At 41.0% G+C, this 26,417-nt stretch overlaps 2 protein-coding genes across 4 annotated transcripts in view; both read left to right on the plus strand.

The window, feature by feature from the left end:
• The window catches only part of LOC102078817 (zinc finger protein 665), a 1,047,781-nt gene that overhangs the window by 733,206 nt on the left and 288,158 nt on the right, over positions 1–26,417 (plus strand). The window lies entirely within an intron of this gene.
• On the plus strand, positions 1,449–14,682 carry LOC109200614 (zinc finger protein 493). Of its 3 annotated transcripts, none has more exons than XM_019356196.2 (4): positions 1,449–1,719; positions 11,744–11,838; positions 12,288–13,892; positions 14,062–14,682. In XM_019356196.2, exons 2-3 carry the CDS (start codon positions 11,821–11,823, stop codon positions 13,866–13,868), a joined length of 1,599 nt encoding a protein of 532 aa, XP_019211741.1. In that variant the 5' UTR covers positions 1,449–1,719; positions 11,744–11,820; the 3' UTR covers positions 13,869–13,892; positions 14,062–14,682. The 3 variants fall into 3 exon arrangements, with proteins under 3 accessions (XP_019211741.1, XP_025761549.1, XP_019211739.1); XM_025905764.1 differs by having other exon boundaries at positions 14,088–14,682; XM_019356194.2 differs by having other exon boundaries at positions 12,288–14,682.

Raw genomic sequence — 26,417 nt, forward strand, 5'->3', positions numbered from 1 at the left:
AATCTCCGTTTTCAGTGACCGAAAACGCCATTTACGTGTGGATGAAAGGTGCAAACGCATAGAAAAATCTCCGTTTTCAAAAATACCCGGGTACGTGTGGATGTAGCCTGAGTTTTTACGTGTTTTAGAGTATGTACGTGCTGCTTTGTCTCTAGGGGCCACCGTAAATATACTTTTATTTATTCACTCCACATAAAATGTAATAAATAAATCATATAATACAAAAACCAACTAGTCACTGTTCAACTTTTAACTATTTAAATTTTCAGCTTTTTTCTTTTAAACGAATTTAAAATGAAACAACACAAAACACTGCAAACCACAACACAATTAAATATAAATTAAAATATGAAAAGGAAGATGCATATTCTCTGTCATATGGGTCTGCATGAATAAACTTTCTGAATCCTTTATCATCCACAACTGAAAATAGTTGTGGATGATTACTATACCTTTCTAATGTGACGTTGTTGTCCCTGGCTCTCTTTCTCTCCCTCCTGCTCTGTTCCTCTGCTACTGCGACTGTAACTACCGCCCCTCCCCCCTCTGCCCAGTGCAAAGCACAAGGCTTGCATGCAGAGTGAAGCGGAAAAAAGTGCGAGAGAAAGAGGGTGAGAGAAAGGGAAAAAAAACCACTGCTCGCGATAAGGAGCCGGTTCGCGTCGTTCACGTCAAAGATCCGGCTCTAAGAGCCATTTCGTTCGCGACCGACCCATCACTAGTGCAAAGCACAAGGCTTGCGTGTGAAGTGGGAAAAAAGTGCAAGAGAGAGGGTGAGAGAGAAAAAAAAAACACGGCTCCCAATCCGGTCTTTAAGTGATGACGTGACGAGTCCTGCTTCAGGGCCTAAAATAGTCTGCGTTTAATATGGCTTTTGTGTTGTTAACATGTTTAATGTTTTGTACTTTCTTCTATTTAATCTCCAAAAGCTCTTAAAACAGTCAGTGATCACTGTTGACCTCCCTCTGCTTTTATTACCACAAATCATGTATTTAAGCTCAGTTTTTAAAAACCTTACAATGTAGCTCGCATCGTTCACTTCAAAGAATCGGCTCTAAGGGCAGTTTCCTTCGCGACCGACACATCACTACAGGCTTGTACCTGTGGATTCCTGTCCTGGGGGGTTGGCTGCATACCGCCAGAATATACCAAGCAATCGATTATTCTCAACAGAGCTAAACTCAACATAAACTAAACCCACATTAAAGTTAGCTCGGTGCTTACCTTTAAATGAGCCCACAAACCGAGAGAAACTCCGTGACGAAGCTGGAAGTCTTAAGAAACACAGGAAACAGATCAGGGAGCAGAGACCCACGTGGTTCACGCTCATTGACTGTCAATGGGCACAACACCGGGTCCTCAGGAGGATGCAGCCCATGAATTGGGACACAGTTGCGCTCACTGAGTCACGTGAGCGCACAGCAACAAATCGCTGCAGAGCTGGGTAAAGGGGGCGGAGTAAAGTGTGTGTGCAGGAGAGGAGTCGAGCAGAGAGAGCTGCTTTTTCGTGAAACGGGAGTAAAGTAGTAAACTTACAGGATCATATACAACTACCTACTTTTCAATCGATATCTGCATCGATCTACCCACCGTTGTCTCTTGGATTGCAGCTGAGATCAGCGCGAACCACGTGTGTCTCAGCTTCCTGATCTGTTAACTGTGTTTGGAAAGGCTTCTAGCTTAATCACAGAGTTCTCTTGTTCGTGGGCTCATCTAAAGGTAAGCACGGAGCTAACTTCAACGTGGTTTTAGTTTATGCTGAGTTTTTCTCTGGTGAGAATAATAGATTGCTTAGTATACATTGAAGTTAGAGAGACTGTAGAGTTTGTGATTGCTTGCAATATTATAATATCGCGGTTGCTAAAATGTCACGTCATTCAGGGGTAACATCACAAAGGATTCTGAGAACGCGTGGCAAGCGGTACTAGCGCACGCAGGCTTTCAATTGAAATCAGTTACACAGCAATAAAAAGAAAAACAAAAAATGGCAAGAAGCTGTTGTATTATTAACTGCAATAGCCGGTCGCATGACAGCCACGGGAAGCCCACGGGTAAAGAGATCGGTTGTTATCGAATGACGTCGTTGAAGAGAAATTGTTCAAGCCATGTCCGAAGTAACAAACAGGCGACGGATGGCCTGGATTGCAGCCATTCAAAGACCAAATATAACGTCCCAGAACACTGCAGTTCACATGTTAGTCTGCTCCAAGCATTCCCACAAAGGTCAGTGTTTTGTAGTAGTTAATACGTCATTTTTCATAACATAATTGGTGATATAGGTTACAAGCAAGTCTGGCGCTGAACAGAAATTGTCGCGCTATGCTCCTTTGTTTATTGTGCATAAATAGTGAATTGTCCTGACACAATATTGTGTTTCGCTTCTGTTATTACCATGGTACACTGACAAAAACATATACTTTTATTCACAGGATAAAAAGGTTTTTTTGTATCACTAATTGCCCAGTACGATTACAGCATACAATATTATTGTCACTGCTACATTTCTGTAATGCATACCAGAAATTATTTCCACTACTAATTAATTACCGTTGAGGTTAAAGGTCCTATTAATAAACGGTTAACGAATGTGTATTTATGAAGACGATTTGTGAGGTAAACTTACCTTTGTTCGTACGATGGTCTTTCGTTCGACATGGTGCATTTCAAGGTCCTGTACCCATCCGTCGGTAAACTGTACCCGGGCTTGTTGCAGTGACCCGAAGTTACTAAAAACTTCATGAGTGTATGCACTCACTCCAAGAACCATATGATTATAAATATGAGCGTGCACTGTAAAATCTAATTAGTTCCCAGAACTCAAAAAATTGGATCAGGTTTACTTAAGATGACCAAGTTAGGGCAACTTACTCATTTTGAGTGTGCTGGACAGGCTTGTTAGTTCCCAGAACTCAAAGAAAATACGTAAACTCGTTGCCTCAAAAAAACTAAGTAGAGCTTACTAAAGATGACTGTTAGGACAACTTATACATTGCAAGTCTGCAGTATTAAGAATAACTTGATATTTCTGACTGTACAATACTAATTGTTTACCTACTGACAAACATTTGAAGTTCAAGTAAATGAAAAAACAATTTGTGGTAACCTGAATATGATTAAAATAATTAACAACACTTGTAATGATGTTAAAATCAGCCCAACTTTTATTTTCAAACACAACAAAGTATAACAGCCAGCATACTGGACACTGTTCTGCTGAACAACAAACAATTATATTGCCATCACTGTCATAATCTTGGGCAGCACGCTAACGTCATCAAGTCTGTCTTTGTATGGACCGGCATTGTTCTCCTTCGTTTTTGTACATACCTTTTTTGGGGGGCAAAGAAAAAGCAAGAAGGTATTGGAACCGGAGAATGAACGTTTTGCGGTGCTGCAAATGCTTACGTTTGATGCATTGCTTTGATTGTTTTGCCACTAGTGCCCGGCATGCAATGCGCGAAAGTCACGTGGTCTGTCAATCTCTATAGTGGACAATTATGTTATGAAAAATGACGTATTAACTACTACAAAACACTTACCTTTGTGGAAATGCTTGGAGCAGACTAACATGTGTGCATGAGTGTTCTTGGACGTTATATTTGGTCTTCGAGGGCTGCAATCCAGACCATCAGTCGGCTCTTTGTTACTTCGGAAACATGGCTTGAAAAATTTCTCTTCCATGACATAATCCGATATAAACCGATCTCTTTACCCGTCGGCTTCCTGTGGCTGTCATGCGACCGGCTATTGCAGTTAATAATACAACAGCTTCTTGCCATTTTTTGTGTGTCTTTTTATCGCTGTGTGACTGCTTTCATGTGAAAGCCTGCATGCCGTAGTACCACTTGCCACTAGGGATGGGCCATATTATACCGTTCACGGTACTACCGGTACAATGTTAGGCAACGATAAGAAAATGGAATATCGCGATAGAATATGGGTAAAACGCACATGCACAGTGCCTTTGTTTTCATACGCACATGGCCGAAAAAGCATGGCGGCAAAAGAGAATGAGAAGGGAGATCGTTGAGTGAAACGGATGAACCAGAATTAGTTTGTAAAACTGGTTCCACTTCAGTAATGTGGAGCTGGTTTGGTGTTTGTCCGTCAGATACACAACAAAGCACATTTTTTTTGTAAAAAAGCAAGCGGGCCGTCACTATTGCCATATTTGTTGGACTAACGCGCTCGTAAATCTGGGTGTAATCTGGGTCCTAAACTCCGTCTCTTCAGGTCCTAAAGTCAAACGAACACTGCAGCGTCACTGAGTTAAAAACTGTCTAAATTCTTTCATCTTTAATAAAATGATCAGCATTGCTGCTTTACCAGGTGTAACTATGAACTATTTTCAGTTGCAGATGATAAAGGATTTAGAAAGTTTATTCATGCAGGCCCATATTACAGAGAATATGCAGCTTCTGTTTTTTTCATATTTTCATTTATATTTAATTGTGTTGTCAGTGTTTTCTGTTGTTTTATTTTCAATTTGTTTAAAAGGAAAAAGCTGAAATTTTAAATAGTTAAAAGTTGAACTGTGACTAGTTGGTTTTTGTATTATAAGATTTTTTTATTACATTTTATGTGCAATATTAAACTAAGTAGCTGCTTCCATGGTTGGAAACTAGAAATGGCTGGGCCCCACTATGAGCTCTGGGATAGGTTTGGCAAGAGAAGGATACACCCGACCCATCCATCAAGTCTTACCAAACTTCAACTATATATATATATATATATATATATATATATTAGGGCTGTTCGATATAACGATATATATCGGATGACGATATAAAAATGTCTATCGTTTCATTTTACGCTATTGTTTGTTTCGTGGTTGAACAGCCACAAGGGGCAGTACCCTCCATGGAGAAGGAGGCTAGAGGGCAAGATCAAAGTAGCACGGAGGGAGGTTGGCCAACTAACGGAGTTGCAGAAAGGTGCGACAAAGAAGGTGCATAAGAAATACAGCAAGCTGTCCATACCTGAGGCCTTGGAAACTGCCAAGCAAAGACTCACAGCCTTGGCCAGCCGCTTGAGGAGGTACGCCAGAGAGATCGAAGGCAGGAGAATAAACCAGCTGTTCTCCACAGAACCAGCAAAGGTGTACTCTCAGTGGCAGAGGAACAATAGCAGAACAGCACCACCAAGGCTGGAGACAGAGCAATACTGGAAGAGCATATGGGAGAAGGACGCAACCCATAACGGCAATGCTCAGTGGCTAGTGGATCTGAGGGCAGACCATAGCGACCTCCCTGAACAGGGTCCGGTAACCATCACAGTGGCAGACATCCAAGAAAGGGTCTCCAGTATGAAGAGTTGGACAGCACCAGGGCCCGACATGGTTCACGCCTACTGGCTGAAGAAGCTGACTGCACTCCACGAGCGTCTGGCAGCACAAATGAACCAGCTGCTAGTTAACGAGAGACACCCGTAATGGCTAACCGAAGGTCGGATGGTCCTGATCCCCAAGGACCCCAAGAAGGGACCGGTCCCATCCAACTACCGACCAATAACCTGCCTCAGTACTACATGGAAGCTCCTGTCAGGCATCATATCGGCTAAGATGAACAGGCACATGGGTCAATGTGCAGAGAGTCAGGCAAGTCCTGAGGAGTCAGCTGAACGGTAAGAACAAGATCCGGGCCATCAACACCTACGCCCTGCCCGTGATCAGGTACCCTGCTGGGGTAATAGGCTGGCCAAAGGAGGAGATAGAAGCCACTGACATCAAGACAAGAAAGCTCCTTACCATGCATGGAGGGTTTCACCCCAAGTCCAGCACCCTGAGGCTGTACGCTAAGCGGAAGGAAGGGGGCCGGGGACTGGTGAGTGTCAGCACCACAATCCAGGATGAGACAAGAAACATCCATGAATACATCACGAAGATGGCCCCAACTGACCGAGTGCTCAGTGAATACCTCAGGCAGCAGAAACCCAAGAAAGAGGAGGAAGGCGAGGAACCATCATGGAAGGACAGGCCCCTGCACGGTATGTACCACCGGCAGATAGAGGAGGTGGCTGATATCCAGAAATCCTACCAGTGGCTGGACAAAGCTGGACTGAAAGACAGCACAGAGGCACTAATCATGGCAGCACAAGAACAAGCTCTGAGTACAAGATCCATAGAGGCTGGGGTCTATCACACCAGGCAAGACCCCAGGTGCAGGCTGTGTAAAGATGCCCCAGAGACAATCCAGCACATAACAGCAGGGTGCAAGATGCTAGCAGGCAAGGCATACATGGAACGCCATAACCAAGTGGCCGGCATAGTGTACAGGAACATCTGTGCCAAGTATAACCTGGAAGTCCCAAGGTCAAAATGGGAGATGCCCCCAAGGGTGATGGAGAATGACCGAGCTAAGATCCTGTGGGACTTCCAGATGCAGATGGACAAAATGGTGGTGGCTAACCAACCGGACATAGTGGTGGTAGACAAACAGAAGAAGACGGCTGTAGTGATCGATGTAGCGGTTCCGAATGACAGCAATATCAGGAAGAAGGAACACGAGAAGCTGGAGAAATACCAAGGGCTCAGAGAAGAGCTCGAGAGGATGTGGAGGGTGAAGGTAACGGTGGTCCCCGTGGTAATCGGAGCACTAGGTGCGGTGACTCCCAAGCTAGGCGAGTGGCTCCAGCAGATCCCGGGAACAACATCGGAGATCTCTGTCCAGAAGAGCGCAGTCCTGGGAACAGCTAAGATACTGCGCAGGACCCTCAAGCTCCCAGGCCTCTGGTAGAGGACCCGAGCTTGAAGGATAAACCGCCCGCAGGGGCGTGCTGGGTGTTTTTTTTTATATATATATACACATACATACATACATATATATATATATATATATATATATATATATATATATATATATATGTATATATAGGGCTGCATGATTTTGCATAAAATGAGAATCACGATTTTTTTGCTTAGAATTGAGATCACGATTCTCTTTTCCAATATAAATATTTATTGCACTTATTAACTGCACATCAACTTCGTAACAGTTGAGACTGAACATAAAAACAATAAATAAACATAAAAACAATAAATGCCTCACATTTTGTGGTTGCCGCAAAATGTTATACTGCTTGAAATTCCGTCTCCACCGTTGCTTGACACTGCGTGTATAGAGCAGGTAGTCCAACAATAGAAAAATAGCAACAATAGAAAAATAGTTGCGGGACGGCACTGTATAGCGTTTGTCTAGGGTGTTGATCATTTTCCTAAATCCCTCGTTCTGCACAGTGTTGATGGGAGCCATATCTTTGGTCAGGTGATAAGTAATAGCCTCCGTAATTCCATTGTGCCTGCGGGCGTTCGACGGGTATAGGGAAGCGCTGTATAAGGTTCCCGTTATTGATGTTTGGGTGGTTGACCGGGACGGATTTTCTCCTGTCACTTTCTCGTCATCCCTGACGTGTTCTCCGTTGTTTTTTCCCTGCCAATTTGAGCATCACACGGCACAGCTTCTGTATCACGTGGTATAAGGCTCCGCCCTTGTCATTTGTTGAGCAGGAAGAGTGAGCGCTTGTTTTCATGCAGGTTACGTCCCGGATCAAAATGCGGTACAATCGTCGTCATCTTTCTTTTTTTTCTTTTTTTTTTCCTTTAATCGTTGTCATTTGGAAATGAGATCGCACATAAGTATGAATTGAGATCGCGATTTTCTAACGATTAATCGTGCAGCCCTACACACATATATATGTATTAGGGCTGCCACAAACGATTATTTTGATAGTTGACTAGTCACCGATTATTTTCGCGATTAGTCGACTAATCAGATCATGCATCCATTGGACGTACAACTACAGCTTATTGCACCAGCATGCATCTGCTGTTATATAACTATCATTAGCTTACAGCTTTAAGTGTTTAAAGTGTTTAAACTAAAAATAAAGACAAGATGATAGTTTATTAAATTTTAATGACATTTGCAGATTGTTTCGGTGAAGTTTAATAAACGCAGCCGTCTGCTCCTTGCTATCTAAAATATACCGTATTTTCACGACCATAAGACGCACTGTACTAAAAGGCGCAGTCTCAGTTATGTGTGCCATTACTGTATTTAACACACACATAAGGCGCACTGGATTATAGGGCGCATACAAGTACCGTATGCGTATTTAAAAATAAAGCGGGAGCAAACCTGAGTTCGGTACCTTACTCACATTTCTATTACCGGTAATCGTCATCATCAACAACACACAAGCATACAAGTGTGCATATTTAAAAATAAAGCAGGAGCAAAACTGAGTTTGGTACTCACATTTTTATTACCAGTAATCGTCATCATCAACAACACACAAGCATACAAGTGTGCGTATTTAAAAATAAAGCAGGAGCAAAACAAAGTTTGGTACTCACATTTTTATCATCAATCAAACCCATTGAAGTCCTCATCCTCTGTGTCTGAATTGAACAGCTGCGCTAAATCTCCATCAAACATGCTAGGTTCACTTTCTTCACTGTCAGAGTCACTTTCCGTGCCGTGCGGCTCCTCGGAAATGATGCCGGCTTTTGCGAACGCTCGAACAACAGTGCCAGCAGACATGTTAGCCCAAGCATCTACAATCCATTGGCAAATTGTGGCGTAACTCGCCCGGCGCTGCCTTCCACTCTTGGTGAAACTGTGGTCTCCATCCGTCATCCATCGCTCCCACGCCGCTCGCAGCCTTACTTTGAACGGGCGGTTCACACCGATGTCCAGCGGTTGGAGTTCCTTTGTCAGGCCTCCCGGAATGACAGCAAGCTCACAGTTCATTTGTTTCACTAGTTTTTTCACATCGGCTGTGAGATGGGCACGCATAGAGTCACAGATTAAGAGCGATGGTGATGCGTGGAAAAAAACACCTGGTCTCCTTACATACACCTCCCTCAGCCACTCTTTCATCATTTCCTCATCCATCCAGCCCTTTTCATTTGCCTTAATGATGATTCCTGCTGGAAACTTCTCTTTAGGCAAAGTCTTTCTCTTAAAAATCACCATAGGTGGCAGTTTCTGTCCATTAGCATGGCAGCCAAGCACAACAGTAAAAGAAGACTTTTCATACCCCGTTGTGCGTATCGCTACCGTGCTGGTCCCCTTCTTCTCCACAGTGTGACTCACCGGGATGTCAAAAGTGAGCGGGACCTCGTCCATGTTTGTGATGTGGCTGGGCTGGATGTTTTTGTCACCGATGTGTTTGCTGCAGTAGGAGCGGAAGATGACCAGCTTTTCCTTATAATCCGCTGGAAGTTGCTGCGCTACCGTAGTCCTGGTCCGGATGGAAAAATGGCATCGTTTCATAAAACGAAAGCACCAAGACGGGCCTCCCTGGAAATGTTCAATGTTCATCTCTTCAGCTAGTGAAACTGCTTTTAGCCGAATGGTGACCGTCGAAACGCTTCTCCCGCTCGTTCTTTGCTCGATGATCCACCGCTCGAGTCTTTCCTCCAACTCGGGCCACCCCGCCTTATGTCCGCGGAAACGCAGCTGCGTTTTCTTGACCTGCCGGAGCTTGTTTTCTAGCTTCCTCCATTTGCGAACCATCGATTCGTTAATCTTAAATTCTCTCGCCGCTGCTCGATTTCCATGTTCCTCCGCATAGCTGATGGCCTTCAGTTTAAACTGTGCTTCGTAAGCGTGTCTCTTTGCCATTTTCAGGGTTGTTAAAACAACGATGTCCTGCATAACGCACATACCTGTACTTTTATACAGGTATGTGCGATCGTATATACCGCTACAGTCAACGCCCACACTTCACCCTTTAGCGTTCTCATGGTGTTCTCTACTATGTCCTCATTACAACACACAGGGCGCACTCTACTATAGGGCGCGCCGTACTTTTTGAAGACAATCTAAGACTTTTAAGTGCGCCTTATGGTCGTGAAAATACGGTAACAGGACACCAGAGTATATTCTCGGGCATCTCACACTTCTGATAATCAGGTGTCAGCTTGATGTTTATTCCGCTGTGTAAAAACTATAACTTTAATCTCAGCCAAACCGATTTACTCAGGAACAAATAAAATACTAAAAAAAGCCAAACAATAACACTTTTAAGTTATCTAAGTAACTTATATATCATGTTTAACCTGAGTAGCGAAAGACGGCGGTGGGTTTGAAAACGATTTCCCGGGTGTTCTCACCGACTCTAGTGAGCTGGTGGGTAACAGACGTCTCCGAAAACGTCGGAGCGCTTTTGAAAATATGTGATGTCTTGATAAACGGAGCAGATATTTGAAGTTTACACAGCTACATTCTTGCCTGAAAATATGTTAAACATTTATTTTGTGACCCAGAAGGAGTAATAAGAGTAATATTAAAACTTAATAGCCGCCGCCATTGTTGACAATTGCGCTGGGCCGCGCTATGAATTATGGGACACAGCTTCTTCTTCTTCGGGGTTTAATGGCAGCTGGCATCTTTGTACATGCAGTGCTGCCATCTTCTGTTTCAGTCCGTTATTACACTTAAATACTACTACTTATTCCTGCGTCTTTTGGGATCTTACAAAGCTTCAAATGACGCGTCGACCATTAAATTAGTCATCGACGATTTTAATAGTCGACGTAATCGTGACTAGTCGACTAATCGTGGCAGCCCTAATATATATATATATATATTAGGGGTGCAACGATACACAAAATTCACGGTTCGGTTCAATACTTTAGTGTTATGGTTCGATATTTTTTCGATACAAAAAAATGTTCATGCCTTTTTAATTTGTCATTTATTAAAATTATAAATATATATTTTAATTCAAAAGTACAGTTTTTAAATTTAATGTTGCTGAAACAAAATAAAAAAAAAAAAATCTATCTGATCGAGAAATCACTCATCTTTGGAAAAGAGCGTTTATTACAGAGAAATGGCTCTTTACAAAATAAAAGCTATACTATACCCTTCTTTGGGGGTATATTCTCAGCAGCATATTAAACATATCAGGCCCCCATAAGGAGAATCATGTGCGAACAGCTGTCTAAATGACTCGGGTAAAGTTTGTAGCATGCGTGCTTGTTGTTTTTGTCTGCTTCCACTTGTCTTTGCACTAGGATGATGTCGGCGCAAATGTGCAGTCATATTCGTTCTGTTCCCACTAGTGCTGTCAGAGTTAATCTCGTTAAAATGACATTAACGCCATAACGCGGCAAATCTCTGTTAACACCTTACCGCGGATCACCCTGTGCTTGGGGCTGGACGGCGTCAACACGTTAACAAGCTAACTGCGCTAACACACTAGTTCCCACAAATTGAGCATTGCGTGGCACATCCGACATACTGTTTTACTTTTGTCCATGACGCGCTTACCTTCAGGGTCATGCTTCACATGAAAACAAAGATAGTTCCAAACGCCAGATCTGAATGAGGGTGGGGGAGGTTCAGTTTCGGGTAGCGTTGAGGCAGTTGCCATGTTGCAACGAGTTTAGCTTCTGTTTTGCTAGCTTGCGCTGCGCTCAGTGGATCTGCACTCGACAGTGCAGCCTAGGCGGAGTAGTCGAACGCAGATCCACTGAGCGCTCAACACAGATAGCATCGTCAGAAGAAAAGTTGATAAAATAAATAAAAAATGTTGTATTGTTCGATACATATGCGTACCGAACCGAAAGCACTGTATCGAACGGTTCAATATCGATACGAGTATCGTTGCACCCCTAATATATATATGTATATATGTGTGTGTGTGTGTGTATATATGTATGTGTGTGTGTGTGTGTGTGTGTGTGTGTGTGTGTGCATATATATAAATATACATTTTTTTTGCTGAGTAACAGGAGCAGAAGAGTCTGTTGGAGCACCAGAGGAACAATTTCAGCCATTTAGACTCAGCTCAGCCACTATAGAGGAAACAATGTCTTCAACACAAAAGGTGAGAAAAATGTCACAGTTACACTGTTATTGAAACTGTGTGTTCAGCTGGTTGGTTTTTAAAAACCCGTTAACAGCAGCTTTATCTTTTCCATCCTGAGCTCATCCATATATACAGACTCTACATTCAAAATGAGAAACCACAGAAGTCACAAGAAAATACAAAGATTATATTTTATGTACACACATTGAAACTTATATCATCAGTTGAACTCAAAATCTTTTTATGTAATAAAAGATTTTCTCCGCTGATCAATATTTCCTAATGTCATTTTAATTATACCTCTCATTGTGTCACATCATTGTAATGTGAAACTATCACCAGAAGGTGGTGGTAACACACCAACAATGTGTTTGTTGACATGTTTGATTCCACTGATGGAGGGAGTTTCACTTTGTTCCATGACTGCATTGCACTCACTGCCTCTGTTTGTATCTCTGTCACTGCAGGACCAACATGGAGCGAGAAATCAGCGCTCTCAGGAGGCCGACAAACCTCACAGAAGAAAGGGAGAGAAAACATACAGCTGTGATGAGTGTGGAAAGTGTTTTACCCGGGCAGAAAACTTAAAAACACACCAATTCATCCACAGTGGAGTTAAACATTACAGCTGTGATTTGTGTGGAAAGTCATTTACCCAGCCTGGAGGCTTAAAAACACACCAACTCATCCACAGTGGAGTTAAAGCATACAGCTGTGAGTTCTGTGAAAAGTCTTTTACCCAGGCTGGAGACTTAAAAAGACACCAAGTCATCCACAGTGGAGTTAAAGCGTACAACTGTGAGTTGTGTGGAAAGTCTTTTGCCCTTGCTCAAAGCTTAAAAAAGCACCAACTCATACACAGTGGAGTTAAATCTTACAGCTGTGAGTTGTGTGAAAAGTCTTTTACCCTTGCTCAAAGCTTAAAAAAGCACCAACTCATCCACAGTGGAGTTAAATCTTACAGCTGTGAGTTGTGTGGAAAGTCTTTTGCCCGGGCTGGAGGCTTAAAGAAACACCATCTCATCCACAGTGGAGTTAAACTTTACAGCTGTGACTTGTGTGGAAAGTCTTTTGCCCAGGCTGGAAACTTAAAAACACACCGACTCATCCACAGTGGATTTAAACCTTACAGCTGTGACTTGTGTGGAAAGTGTTTTACCCAGGCTGGAGACTTAAAAAACCACCATGTCATCCACAGTGGAGTTAAATCCTACAGCTGTGACTTGTGTGGAAAGTCTTTTGCCCGGGCTGAAGGCTTAAAAAAACACCAACTCATCCACAGTGAAGTTAAACCTTACAACTGTGACTTGTGTGGAAAGTGTTTTACCCGGGCTGGAAGCTTAAAAACACACCAACTCATCCACAGTGAAGTTAAACCTTACAGCTGTGACTTGTGTGGAAAGTCTTTTGTCCGGGCTGAAGGCTTAAAAACACACCAACTCATCCACAGTGGAGTTAAACCTTACAGCTGTGACTTGTGTGGAAAGTCTTTTACCCGGGCTGGAGACTTAAAAAAACACCAACTCATTCACAGTGGATTTAAACCTTACAGCTGTGACTTGTGTGGAAAGTCTTTTGCCTGGGCTGGAGACTTTAAAAAGCACCAACTCATCCACAGTGGAGTTAAACCTTACAGCTGTGACTTGTGTGGAAAGTCTTTTACCCGGACTGGACACTTAAAAAAACACCAACTCATCCACAGTGGAGTTAAACCTTACAGCTGTGACTTGTGTGGTAAAGCTTTTGCTCAAAGTCGAAACTTACAGAAGCATCTAGTTACCCACTCTGGAATTAAGGCGTACAGCTGCGACTTTTGTGGAAAAACTTTCAGTGAAAAAAGGTACCGAAATATTCACCTACGGATTCACACTGGAAATGATGTTTCCTATTGTGATCAGTGTGGAAAACTGTTTACAACAGATGCACAATTACAACTCCACTTGTTTACCCACACTGAGGAGAGACCTTATAAATGTGACCTGTGTGAGAAGACTTTTAAAGCTCCACATTACCTGAAAAAACACCAACAGATCCACACCAGAAAGTAACTCTAGAAGTGCAGTTACTGTGAGGTATGTATTGATTTTTTATCTTGTAATTTTAACCTGGTTGTTTGGAACAAGTCTGATTAGTAAACTTATGAAGTTATACTGAATGAACAGTTTGGAAAATGAAAAGTCATTTTCGCTCGGTAAGCTGAGTGTTATATTGTAAACAGTAAAATGTAATTGGACATTACAGAGATCACTTACGCTGTTATTGTTTAGAAGTGGAGCAAAGCACATGGATCCAGTTCTTAACCCTGTCGTCACTGTGGTGGTGGGAAAAATGTTTCTCTGTGACCTTTGTGGAAAAACCTCCAATCATCAACGGGGCCTTAAACCATGTCAACGTAGACACACTGGAGACAAAATGAACTACTGCAAAGAATGTGGGAGAGGCTTCCACACTCCAAGTACATTAAAAATACATGAACTCTCCAGCCCAGGTGAAAAAGCACATCTGTGACCAGTGTGGGTCATCCTTCACCACTGCACGTGAGCTTAATGAACTAGAATTAGCTAATCCACACAGGAGAGACACCATACAAGTGCAGACACTGTGACAAAAGCTTCTCACAATCAGGTCATCGTAACAAACATGGTAAATGGACTGATTCTTATATAGCGCTTTTCTACTCTCACAGAGTGCTCAAAGCGCTCTACACAACATGCCTCATTCACCCAATCACACAAGCACTTCATCTACACTTAGTGCTTTCTAACGACATTCATACTCCGATGGATGCATCGGAGAGCAAGTTGGAGTTAGTATCTTGCCTAAGGATACTTAACATGCAGACTGGAGGAGCCAGGGATCGAACCACCGACCTTCCGATCAGTAGGTGACCTGCTCTACCTCCTGAGCTACAGCCACCCAAGTTCACACACCCCACACTCCCAGCCAAATTCATTCCTATCCAGTTTTATGTGTGAAGTTCACACATGGAAGTGAACTTCAGCTGTGACCAGTGTGACAAGAGCTTCAGGAATCTCAGTTCATACTCCGAACACAAACGATCCCACACTGTAAATAAACTGTTTCACTGTTACCAATGTGCAAAAACATTCACTTCATTATCTGCTCTGTGCAAACATCAGCCTGATCATGCAGGACTGAAATCACTGGATCACAATGAATCTGAAGAGAGAGAAAGATCCTCTTCTGGCTTCAGGGTCAGACTTAAAAACCTTGAGCTCAGTCTCCACAGAGTTCAGATGGAATCTCCTGTAAAGAGTGTCAGCTGATGTCACACTTGGATCTGATGAGGTAGCTCTGATTTCTGGACCTGCAGTGAATAATCCTGAATGTTACATTTAGGAAGCTGCATGTATAGATATGTATATCAAATTTATGTTTTTTTCTTTGAGGGATTTTAATTCTCTAAAATGTTATCCCTGTTACATTTTAATCTATGTTCCCTTAGGACACAGTAGTGTTTAGTAGTTGTACTTGTTACTGTATTATTAAAGTTTTAGGAAAGTCTTTGTTTGTTTGTTTGTTTGTTTGTTTGTTTTGTTTTTTACCTGGTATTTTAAACTGGTATTGTATCAAAAATCACATATGGATATGTATATCATTTTTTTTATTTGAACTTTTTTAGCTTTTCCAAACTTAACTTCTTTTTTTATGTTTATGTGTCACCTCTGTTAAATTTCAATTCTTCATTCATATTTAATCTTTTGCTGTGGTAAAATCTTCTCTTAAATCCTTTTCTCCCAAAACTGCAAATAATTTCACAGCAGTTGCTCTAAAAACTTCCAAAATGTACTAAATCTGTCCCCCACCTTTGAAACAACACCTGCTGTGACTTTATGTCCAGAAAAAAGAAACTCAAGCAAAACTGGTTTTGGGCTGTACTTCCATGTAGTACATTCTTATTCACAGCAGCAGCAAAGAAATGTTGAACATTAAAAACAGCAGCACACAACAGGACCATTTTAAAGATCACAGGTGACTACTTTTTGTTAGATCAAATTCTATTAAACCTCTATTTTTGGCTCCTCCTTTCACTTTAGTGTATTTACTGTGTCCATCAAGTCCACATGTTGTTTTTAATTAATTCATTTTGATCCATGTGTTCTGCAGCTCTTCTGTATTATGAAATCCTGATAATGTTAAAGCATTAGTTATGTTTGATGAATTCTGTGTAAAGTTTATCTTATTAAACAGTTTGATGTGAAAAATAAAGAAATGGTCTCAGAACAAGTAGTTTGAGCCCTGATTTCAGATTCAAAGTAATTTAACTGTTTTCAGTGGTACCTGTGGAGGTTTATCAGAGGAGGAGACTTGGCTGTTCTCCACTCACACTGAACATGGTTCCTGCAGCTCATTAAAAACTGAAATGATCTTCAAGGACAAAAAGGTCATAAAATGTTTGACTTTTCTTAAAAACATGCTGTGGGCATGAAGTTTTAGGAGAGTGTGTTTAAGATGCATTGTGATGAACATCTCACACATTCCAATAAAGCAGGTGTTCCTGCATTGTAACAGCGGTTTGCAGATGAGTAGTAACATAGCTGTGGCTCTTTTTAATTTAATCAAAACTCATTTTACGGATCTACATGGCTCCTCGTCATCATTTTTATTTATTTTCTGAATGGTGATCTAAGCGGGACACAGAGGCTGCGAGTTTTAACGCACCAGAATGCCGCAAATATAAATAAAAGCCTGACTATCCCGAGAGCCTAGCCGCAGCAACACCTTTCTTTTACACGGATGCCTGCAGGTGCGTTTCTGACAGTCGGGCTTCATTTATGCAATAGAGAAAAACAACAATACAGCGTGTTTCTCTCTTCCAAGACATCTGCGGTCCTTTCACACGGTAAGCATGTCTATTATACCCAGCACTTAAACTTCTGTATGTCAGCGCTGATTATTCAAACCCTGTTTAAAATGTGACACATTTGTTGCCCAAAAACATTTCCTCTAAATTTGCAAAGTTACTGATTTAAAAAATATATCTTTGAATTTTTGGTTGCATGTCACACATATGATAGACTCATGAGCATATTCATATAGCTACATTCACAAGATGCCCAAGCACCAATGCACTCTAATGCAAGCCTCTGAACTGTATGTTGATAAGTCCATGAAGCGTACCTCTACCTCTATAACTGAAAACAGTTTTTTATCCACACTTTAAGGGTCTGCTGAATTGTTTTTAATATGGCACTTTTTGACAAACTGCAGATGATGAAATCCTCTTTATTAGAGAAAGTGTCCTTAAGCTGTTGCTGCTCATACTTACTGAGTTCCCTACTTCTTCACTATCTCAGTAAACTTTGGAAGTTTGGAAGGTGTTGTAGATTTAAAGAAACTTCTTAATTTAAGAAAAGGCAAAAAATTGGAGTGAATTTTATGTGACTGCTCACATAAAATCCAACAAGTGAAAATCCAAAATCGGTTGCAATCCTTTGTATTAATGATCTTTCTCTCTCTCTCTCCTCTGTGCGTGTGTGTGTGTGTGTGTGAGTGTGTGTGTGTGTGTGCCCTCACAGAAGGAAGGTGCTTTGGGGTCCTTAGGGACTGATAAAGCGCTATACAAATACAGGCCATTTACCATGTATATCAAGTTTATGTTTTTTCATTTGAGGTATTTTAATTCTCTAAAATGTTACAGTTTAATCTTTGTTCCCTTTGGACACAGTAGTGTTTAGTAGTTGTACTTGTTACTGTATTATTAACCCTAACCCTAACCCTAAACTCATATTGTATCAAAATTACTGATATGGATATATATCAATTTGTTTCATTTGAACTTTCTTAGTTTTTCCAAAATTAACTTCTTTTTTTTAAAATGCATTCATTTTAAAGAAATGTTAAACGTTAAAAACGGCAGCACACATTAGGACCCTTTTGTTAATTCAAATTCTATTAAACATCTATTTTTGGCTCCTCCTTTCACTTTAGTGTATTAAATGTATCCTTGAAGTCCACATGTTGTTTTTTAATTAATTCATTTTGATCCACATGTTCTGCAGCTGTTTTCTTGTTAATTTGAAGTTTGCATTATGAAATCCTGATACTGTTAAAGCGTTAGTTCTATTTGATGAACTCTGTGTAAAGTTTGTCTTATTAAACAGTTTAGTGTGAAAAATAAAGAAATGGTCTCACAACAAGTAGTTTGAGCCCTGATTTCAGATTCAAACTAATTAAACTTTTTTCGGTGGTACATGTGGAGGTTTATCAGAGGAGGAGACTTGGCTGTTCTCCACTCACACTGAACACAGTTCGTGCAGCTCATTAAAAACTGAAATAATCTTCAAGGGACAAAATGGTCATAAAATATTACATTCATCTCAAAAACGTGCTTTGGCATTAAATTTTCAGAGGGTATGTTTAAGATGCTCTGTGATTGTCATTTCACACATTTCAATAAAGCAGATGTTCCTGTTCCACATCCAAAGACAAAAACGTCCTTCTCCCCTCTGTATGGTTCATACCAATTCGTCACACTTCTGTTTGGCTTGTTTGAAGCCCCGGCCATTTTCCAGCACCTCATGGAGCGGTAGCTGCGTCCTCACGCTGCATATGCTGTTCTGTGGTGGATTTTTGTGTGATATGTATAACTATGTAACTATATACACTATATATCTATGCGCACTGAACATATATATTTTAACTTTCATGTGGAGTCTTAAACACAAGACATTTTTGCTTCACCGAGGTTTATTAAGTTGGTACTGTAACAGGGCAGTTAATGTAAGGGGAGAGTTCTCTTGAATAATTTACTTAATAATTAATTAATTTAATGTCTTTAATGCAGCACAACCAAAACAGTAACATTGTAACAGAGATCCTGAACACATCACGATAAAATACCATACAAAATAAACACACACACACACACACACACTTTGAACCCAAACTGAAGTGTTTTTATATATGAGAAAGCATGTAACCTATGTATTATATATTATAAGATTGTGCCACTTGCTGTATAAGATTTAATAATTAGGATTAATGTCTGACCTTTGACCGTGTCATGACCTATTGTGATAAGCCAGAGCAAGGGGTACTCAGAGTCCTGACTGGCCTTTGGCCAAGACCTTGGCTGCTACCTGACCCCAGCAGCTGTGCTGGGCGTGTGGGAAAGTTACGCAGCAGCAGGGGGCGGGGATACTGGTCCCTATATTAGGGGACCAGAGGACACCCCCAGAGCTCTTTTTCCTCCTGCTGCTGCTACCTGTCCGTCTCTGTGTTGCTCTGCTGTCTGTGCTTAAGGCTGTACACCCCGGGGTTTTGCTTTGCTTGCTTTCTGCTTTGTAATTTTCTTGCTAAATGTCTGTATGTATTTTTCCTGCTGTTCATATGATTCAGTGTATTAAACTCTGTTCCAAGAATTCTACTCTTTTACAGAGCATCTTTTTGAGTGTCTTGGTTTTAATTGGATTTGGATCTCCACATCGTTGGTGGAAGAAGGTTATCAGAATGGCTTCAAAATTTGCGACCACGAAGGGACAAGGAATTAAGGTGATTGCTGGGAGCCTTGGGGAATGCCAAAGCCTTGCACATCAGAGAACACCAAGTGGCCGCTACAATAAGGTAAGCAGAGTTTTTTTTTCTGCTCAATGTTGGTGTTGTCTGGGTGCAGAAGGGGGGTTCCACCTTGGCTCCAAGTATTTCACCTAACCTTGAAAAGGACTTTAATCAAATGGTCGCTGTTATTCTAAGTGATAAAGTGTTACACTGTAAAAATAATGCTAGTTGCGGATGCTGAAGGAGTGGAGTTTAATACTGCATCATATGTGTGTGTGTTATTCCTGTAACTTGTGTGACCCGCGGGGGGAGTGTGAGTGAGCGCTGTATGTGTGTGTGCGTATTTGGGGTTTTTGTGTGTGAGAGGCTGCTCTGCCCTGTGCTGGAGTATGACTCCAGGGCTGTGTTGGAGGAGTTTGGGTTTATCTTTCCGCTATTCTTTAGTGCATCTGAAGAATAGGCGTAAGTTGCGCAGAAGTAAAAAGTTGAAGTGATGAAAAGTGATGAAAAGTGAAATATATGTCGGCACCCCCAAGGTGGTTACCGCTGGAAACCTAGTTATCCATTTAGGTAGATAAGGTGACACAGGTTAACTAGGTTAACCATTTAATTGGTTAACCTAGTTAACCCAAGTGAATTGCTAGGTAGCCAGGACTGCTCGGGCTTTGGGGGATTTTTGGAGATAAATTCCTAGCAAGTAACGCAGGGACTTGGGGCTCGCAATGGGATTCTGAGGGCTTTCGAGTCCACCGGTCTGGACAGGCTAGATGAACTGTGCGCGTCGCTGTATGAAAGGCGACACCTTCGGCCCAAGTGTAAATATGTAAATAGCTGTTACTAACCTTTAAGTATAATCGCTGCTGTAAATATTGCTAAGTAGTAGTCTAGAGTATAACAATGTATTGCTGTAAATATTGCTTAAAATAACTCTTGCTGTAAATAAGAGGAATACGCGTAAGGGGTGGGTTTTGATAAATAAATACGGAAAAGGGAAGTTAGTAGGTAGATAAGTAAAAAGTTGTAGAGGGACTGATTTGAGAGACTAAAAAACTGAGCTCTCTGTGCTGCAGTGCGCTGTGTCTGCAGGCAGTTTGTGAATCATCCCTACGGTATGTGGAGGAGTGAGAGGAGCATCAGAGCAGTGAAAAGAGATAAGTCAGCAAAAATTAAGAGTTTTTGAATATAAAGAGGAAAATAGACACTGCTGCTGAAAAATAATGCTGTTGTTTAAGGAATTTAAACAGAAAGATCTGTAGAAATAATATTTGTCAAGCAGCAACATGAAGTAAGTTGGAAAATTTGTGGGTAAATTTCAGTAAAAGAAGATATTAATTGCCAAAATAGGGATAATGAGTAAATAGGGATTGCAGGCACTTTTTTGGATTATTAGCTTAATAAAAGTATGACCAAAAGTTAAATAAATTGGAAATAGAGCTGCTTGACTAAAGTAAAAAGAAGGACAACCTAATCTAGACCTAAATTATAACATATCCAAACTAATAACAGTAAGAATGAGAACTATAAATTAATTCTAATAATAAAACATAGCTGGGATAAAACCCAGGCCTAAAATAATTAGAGGGAAAGTAAATAAATCACACAAACAAATAATAAATGAAATAGGGAGGTTTGTGTTGTGTTTGGAGAAATATAGAAGGTAGTGGTGATGATCTAAGACCATCTGAACATCTTAGTAAAGAGGGAGAGATAGAGACTAAATAAAAAGAACATGTTTGGGCTACAACGGAGATAAGAGAGTCAAAAGAGCTTCCATAAATCGATCTCAGTAAAATGCAGGAGTTGTAAAAGAATCTAATAATGTCTCAGAGTTTGCATGTGAAATGTATATGAGGGTTTGTTATCACTCACCAAAGAAATAGTAAATAATGTTGTAGAAAGTTCTGCCGAGGGGTCATAAACTCACCCAAAAGCATACAGAGAGTGCAAGAGGCACCTGAGTAATATGATGTGAAATGAATGATTGTTGGAAATAAATTGTGTGAAGCTTAGAGGAGTTCAGAATAAACAGGCTGACATGTGGGGTGAAGTGGTCATGAGGACGAATAATGAACAAATTAACAAAAAGAGACACCTGCTAGAGATCTGTTTAAAATGCTGCCATCACAAATAAGTAGTTGGGAAGAGAAAAGAAGGTAGAGAGGGTTTAAATGCAACTAACTGATATATCAAACCCAGAGCATAAGAGCTAAAATCACTGGATGGAAAATAGTGAAGTGAAAAAGAGTTTTGTTGGAAATGGTGGTTTAATAAGTCAGAGATTGTGACTTAACAATTTCAAGTAAAGTTTAGCGCCTGTTGAGTGTGGCAGAGGGAGACAGTAGCAAAAAAAAGGAAAAGTGTTGTACTGAGAGAGCTCACATCAGCTCAGCCACTGCTGCAGGAGGCGGCCTGTAAACAACGTCACAGGGTGTAGCTGGCTCAAGTTGCTGTGACTGTGGAGTGTGTGGGGTGGGCCCTGACATCCTGCCAAGAGTGTCCTTGACCAGTGCACAGGCTTTCAAACGATCTAAGCCAAATGCGAGTGTGTGAGAAGAAGAGTAAAAGACTGACCCGCATGTCTCAAAGAGGTTATTGTTATGGTGAGCTTGTGCGAAGCTCAGAGGAGTCACCTGAGACAGGAAGCAAAATTGTTTGCTTAAAAAAAAGAAAAAGAGAAAAAAACACCTCCAGTAACACTGTGAGGAACCTTGGAGTCATTTTTGACCAGGACATGTCCTTCAACGCACATATTAAACAAACATGTAAGACTGCTTTCTTCCATTTGCGTAACATCTCTAAAATTAGAAATATCCTGTCTCAGAGTGATGCTGAAAAACTAGTTCATGCCTTCATTACTTCCAGGCTGGACTACTGTAATTCATTATTATCAGGATGTCCTAAAAACTCCCTGAAAAGTCTTCAGCTAATCCAAAATGCTGCAGCAAGAGTACTGACAGGGACTAGAAAGAGAGAGCAGATTTCTCCTGTTTTGGCTTCCCTTCATTGGCTTCCTGTTAAATCCAGAATTGAATTCAAAATCCTGCTCCTCACATACAAGGTCTTAAATAATCAGGCCCCATCTTATCTTAATGACCTTGTAGTACCATATCACCCCATTAGAGCACTTTGCTCTCGCTCTGCAGGCTTACTTGTTGTTCCTAGAGTATTTAAAAGTAGAATGGGAGGGAGAGCCTTCAGTTTTCAGGCCCCTCTTCTGTGGAACTGGCTTCCAGTTTGGATTCGGGAGACAGACACTATCTCTACTTTCAAGATTAGGCTTAAAACTTTCCTTTTTGCTAAAGCATATAGTTAGGGCTGGACCAGGTGACCCTGAATCCTCCCTTAGTTATGCTGCAATAGACGTAGGCTGCCGGGGATTCCCATGATGCATTGAGTTTTTCCTTTCCAGCCACTCACTATGTGTTAATAGACCTCTCTGCATCGAATCATATCTGTTATTAATTTCTGTCTCTCTTCCACAGCATGTCTTTCATCCTGTTTTCCTTCTTCACCCCAACCGGTCGCAGCAGATGGCCGCCCCTCCCTGAGCCTGGTTCTGCCGGAGGTTTCTTCCTGTTAAAAGGGAGTTTTTCCTTCCCACTGTCGCCAAAGTGCTTGCTCATAGGGGGTCATATGATATGATTGTTGGGGTTTTCTCTGTATTTATTATTGTGCGATCTATTGTACAATATAAAGCGCCTTGAGGTGACTTTTGTTGTGATTTGGCGCTATTTAAATAAAATTGAATTGAATTGAATTGAAAAGAGATGTAACTTGTTTGTAAAGTTTGCGGCCCACATCAGTGAAGATGCTTAAACAAGTGATCAAATGCTGAGTACTATGAACAAAAAACAACAAAAATGTATAAAAGAATAGTGCCCATTAGAGTGAGGAACAGGAAGAAAGAAGCTCTAAATTTGAGAATAAAATATTAGAAGAAACACCTGGGAGGAAAATGATAAGGCCAGTAAACTGGTTCTCAGGTAAATTAAAATAAATATAACAAACTATTAAAATAAGAACAGGGAAGTAAGACAGAACTGAATGAGAGAGGGGCATAAGACATAACAGTAGAGAAGCAGTGGAAAGAATTGAGAATGGTATAATTCAGTGAGTAAACAAAAAGCCTAAATACAATGACAACTGCGGGCATCACGGTGGCACGGTGGTTAGCGCTGTTGCCGCACAGCAAGAAGGTCCTGAGTTCAATTCCACCATCAGGCCGGGGTCTTTCTGTGTGGAGTTTGCATGTTCTCCCCGTGTTTGCGTGGGTTCCCTCCGGGTACTCCGGCTTCCTCCCACCGTCCAAAGACATGCAGCTTGTGGGGATAGGTTAATTGGATAATCGAAATTGTCACTAGGTGTGAGTGTGAATGGTTGTCTGTCCCTGTGTGTTGGCCCTGCGACAGACTGGCGACCTGTCCAGGGTGTACCCCGCCTCTCGCCCTATGACAGCTGGGATAGGCTCCAGCGCCCCCGCGACCCTGAAAAGGATAAGCGGAAGAGAATGGATGGATGGATGGACAATGACAACTGATTAGAGTGTAATGGTAACAATAACAAGACAGTAATTAGAAAGATGTAATAAATAATGCCATTAAGTGTAATAGTAAAGTAAGAGGAAGAGTAGGTAAGAATGAAAAGTGATCACAGTCAAGCACTTTAGAAAAAAGAATAAAAAATTTAAAGAAAAAGAATATTTGGCTGGGAAAAAAAACAACAGAAATAAAGTTGTGGGATGCATGGCTGGTTAACCTGCAGCTGTGGATCATTAGAAATGCTGATCAATAAATAAAAAGCATGATTAGATATTGTATGGGGGAAGGGATTAATAAATGGATCATTGGTATCTAAAACACTCGCCTTGATGCTGGTCAGACTGTGTGTAATCCTTCTTCTATAGCTATGAGAGAAATAACATTTAGACGAGCTTCAGAGGTGCATGACATAAGAGGGCTTTAACCCTTTAAGGCTTCGAGGGTGAGGCTTGAATCAGGAAATATTTAAGTTTTAAGAGTCCCAAAACATCAGAGTGATTTTTACCATCCAAGAAAGTAAATAAATAAATAAATTGCACTTTATACATTTAAGGAATAACTTGCAAAATGCTGTCTTTAGCAAATGCAATATGGTAATTCTTACATATGCAAAATTAATATTGTTTTTAATTTGTCAAGTTTAATAGGTGTTGTGACAAAATTTGGGGGTAATTGTTTCAGGAATCAGGGTTTTGAATAGTGACAGGGTTGATCCCACAGCTGCATCTTGTCACTTACAGGAAAGTTGGGCAGAAAAACATAAAACTGTTGTATATGATAATAAAGCCCCTATGATTTTGTTTTAGTTTTACAAGAAAAATAAAAGCAAATATAGATAAATCTCTGCTAAATCTAAGCTCCCTGAATAAGCAGTGTGCATCATGCAGGTGGAGATACACAGGAGCAGGGTTTGAAGGGGATGACAGAGCCTTTGTTCCAGCAAAAGCTGGTAATTAGAAATAAAACACATTAACCTAAAATGCAATAAGGAGAAATCAAAAGTTGAGCCTTTGTACTAAAAAAAACTAAACAAAAAAAACAAAAACCATGACAAAAGTGATTATGGCTTAGAAGAGGAGAAGTAAACACGAGAAAGTCAGAGATGTAGGACAGGTGGGACAAAGACAGTTGTGAGTCAGAGGAAAGGAAGCTAAATAGGAGAATTCAAAGACCAGGAGTAAGATAATGGAGAGTAACATGGGGTCGAGCTCACAGGCAAAAGAAAAAAAAAAAGGTGGAGCAAATGAAAACAGTTACTAACTAACTGATGTATGCACATACTCGAAACAATGACTCTCCTGCTATGAAAAAAAAAAAAAGAAAGAACTCCTTACAGATGAAGGAGCTCACCAACGGAAGGGGAGAAACACAGATCACCAGTGAAAGACAACAGGCCATGAGCCTGTGAAGAAGAGCAACACTGGCACTGCGAAGGCCTACGTCACTGATGAGGCCTGTACAAGGGTGGAGAGGAGGAGTCAGCTGTATGACGACATCCAATGGCTGGCACATGTGAAAACCCAGGAAACCAGAGGGGATCTTCCCAGTGAAGATCCTCAATTCATGAAACCGAGTCTCCTCGAGTCCAATGAAAGACTGTATCTGCAGAGGGCTGGAAAAGTGTATTAAAACACACTTTTAGTCAGCTGACATACTCATCAATCTGCTGAGGACTGACAATCGATGGCCTCTAAGAGCCAACATCGTCTGCATCTGGGATGTTCTCTGTGTGCATGTTCCTGGAGAACTCCAAGAGGAATGTGGGCAGCACCATAACAACAAGGAATTTACTGCCAAGAGAAATCTTCAGTACATGGACTGTGACTGATACCAGAGTACTAACTATCCATGTTATCTGCAGTGAACAACATCAAGCAGCTGCATCAGTAACGCTCCCAACAAACTAATAAGTTTAAAGCCCTGGGCTCCACCCCTTGTGTTACTCTCCCAGTAGAAAAAGAACACAAATAATATGAACTAGGCCACATGAAAGCATTAGATAGGAAATTATTACAAATATATTCATTACTAACACTCTTACATTAGAATATTATTGAAAAGTTTAATACATAAAGGGCACAGACATGACTCTCATTGACACTAGAACAGATACACACAGAGCATTAGAACCTCAGTAGAGCATGGGATAGATAAGTAAACTTAGAGAAGTTATTAATCACCTTATGAGCATTGCATTATTGAAGGGATGAAACGTACACATGGGGATTTACTAAAAGTTGGGGTAATGATGAAACTCAGGATCCCTGGTAACATGAATAAGAAATTTAAACATCTGCTGTTTCTGACCCTGGTACACTGCTCTTGGGTATCCTCCTGACATGTATGTAACTGTGTGGGTGCAAATATGTGTGACTCTGTATGCAGATATGACAAATAATCTGTCTTTTATCTTTTTCAGTGCGGCTACATATAGACCAGTGGCAGCTACTTCTGTTCATGTATTGAAGCTAATAGTAAGATGCTAGCTCTAAATGTGCAGCACTAAACCATCCATACTGCGATAATTCAGTGTGAGCA

Source organism: Oreochromis niloticus, linkage group LG3 (assembly GCF_001858045.2).
Source record: "Oreochromis niloticus isolate F11D_XX linkage group LG3, O_niloticus_UMD_NMBU, whole genome shotgun sequence".
In the NCBI taxonomy this organism is placed as follows: Eukaryota; Metazoa; Chordata; class Actinopteri; order Cichliformes; family Cichlidae; genus Oreochromis; species Oreochromis niloticus.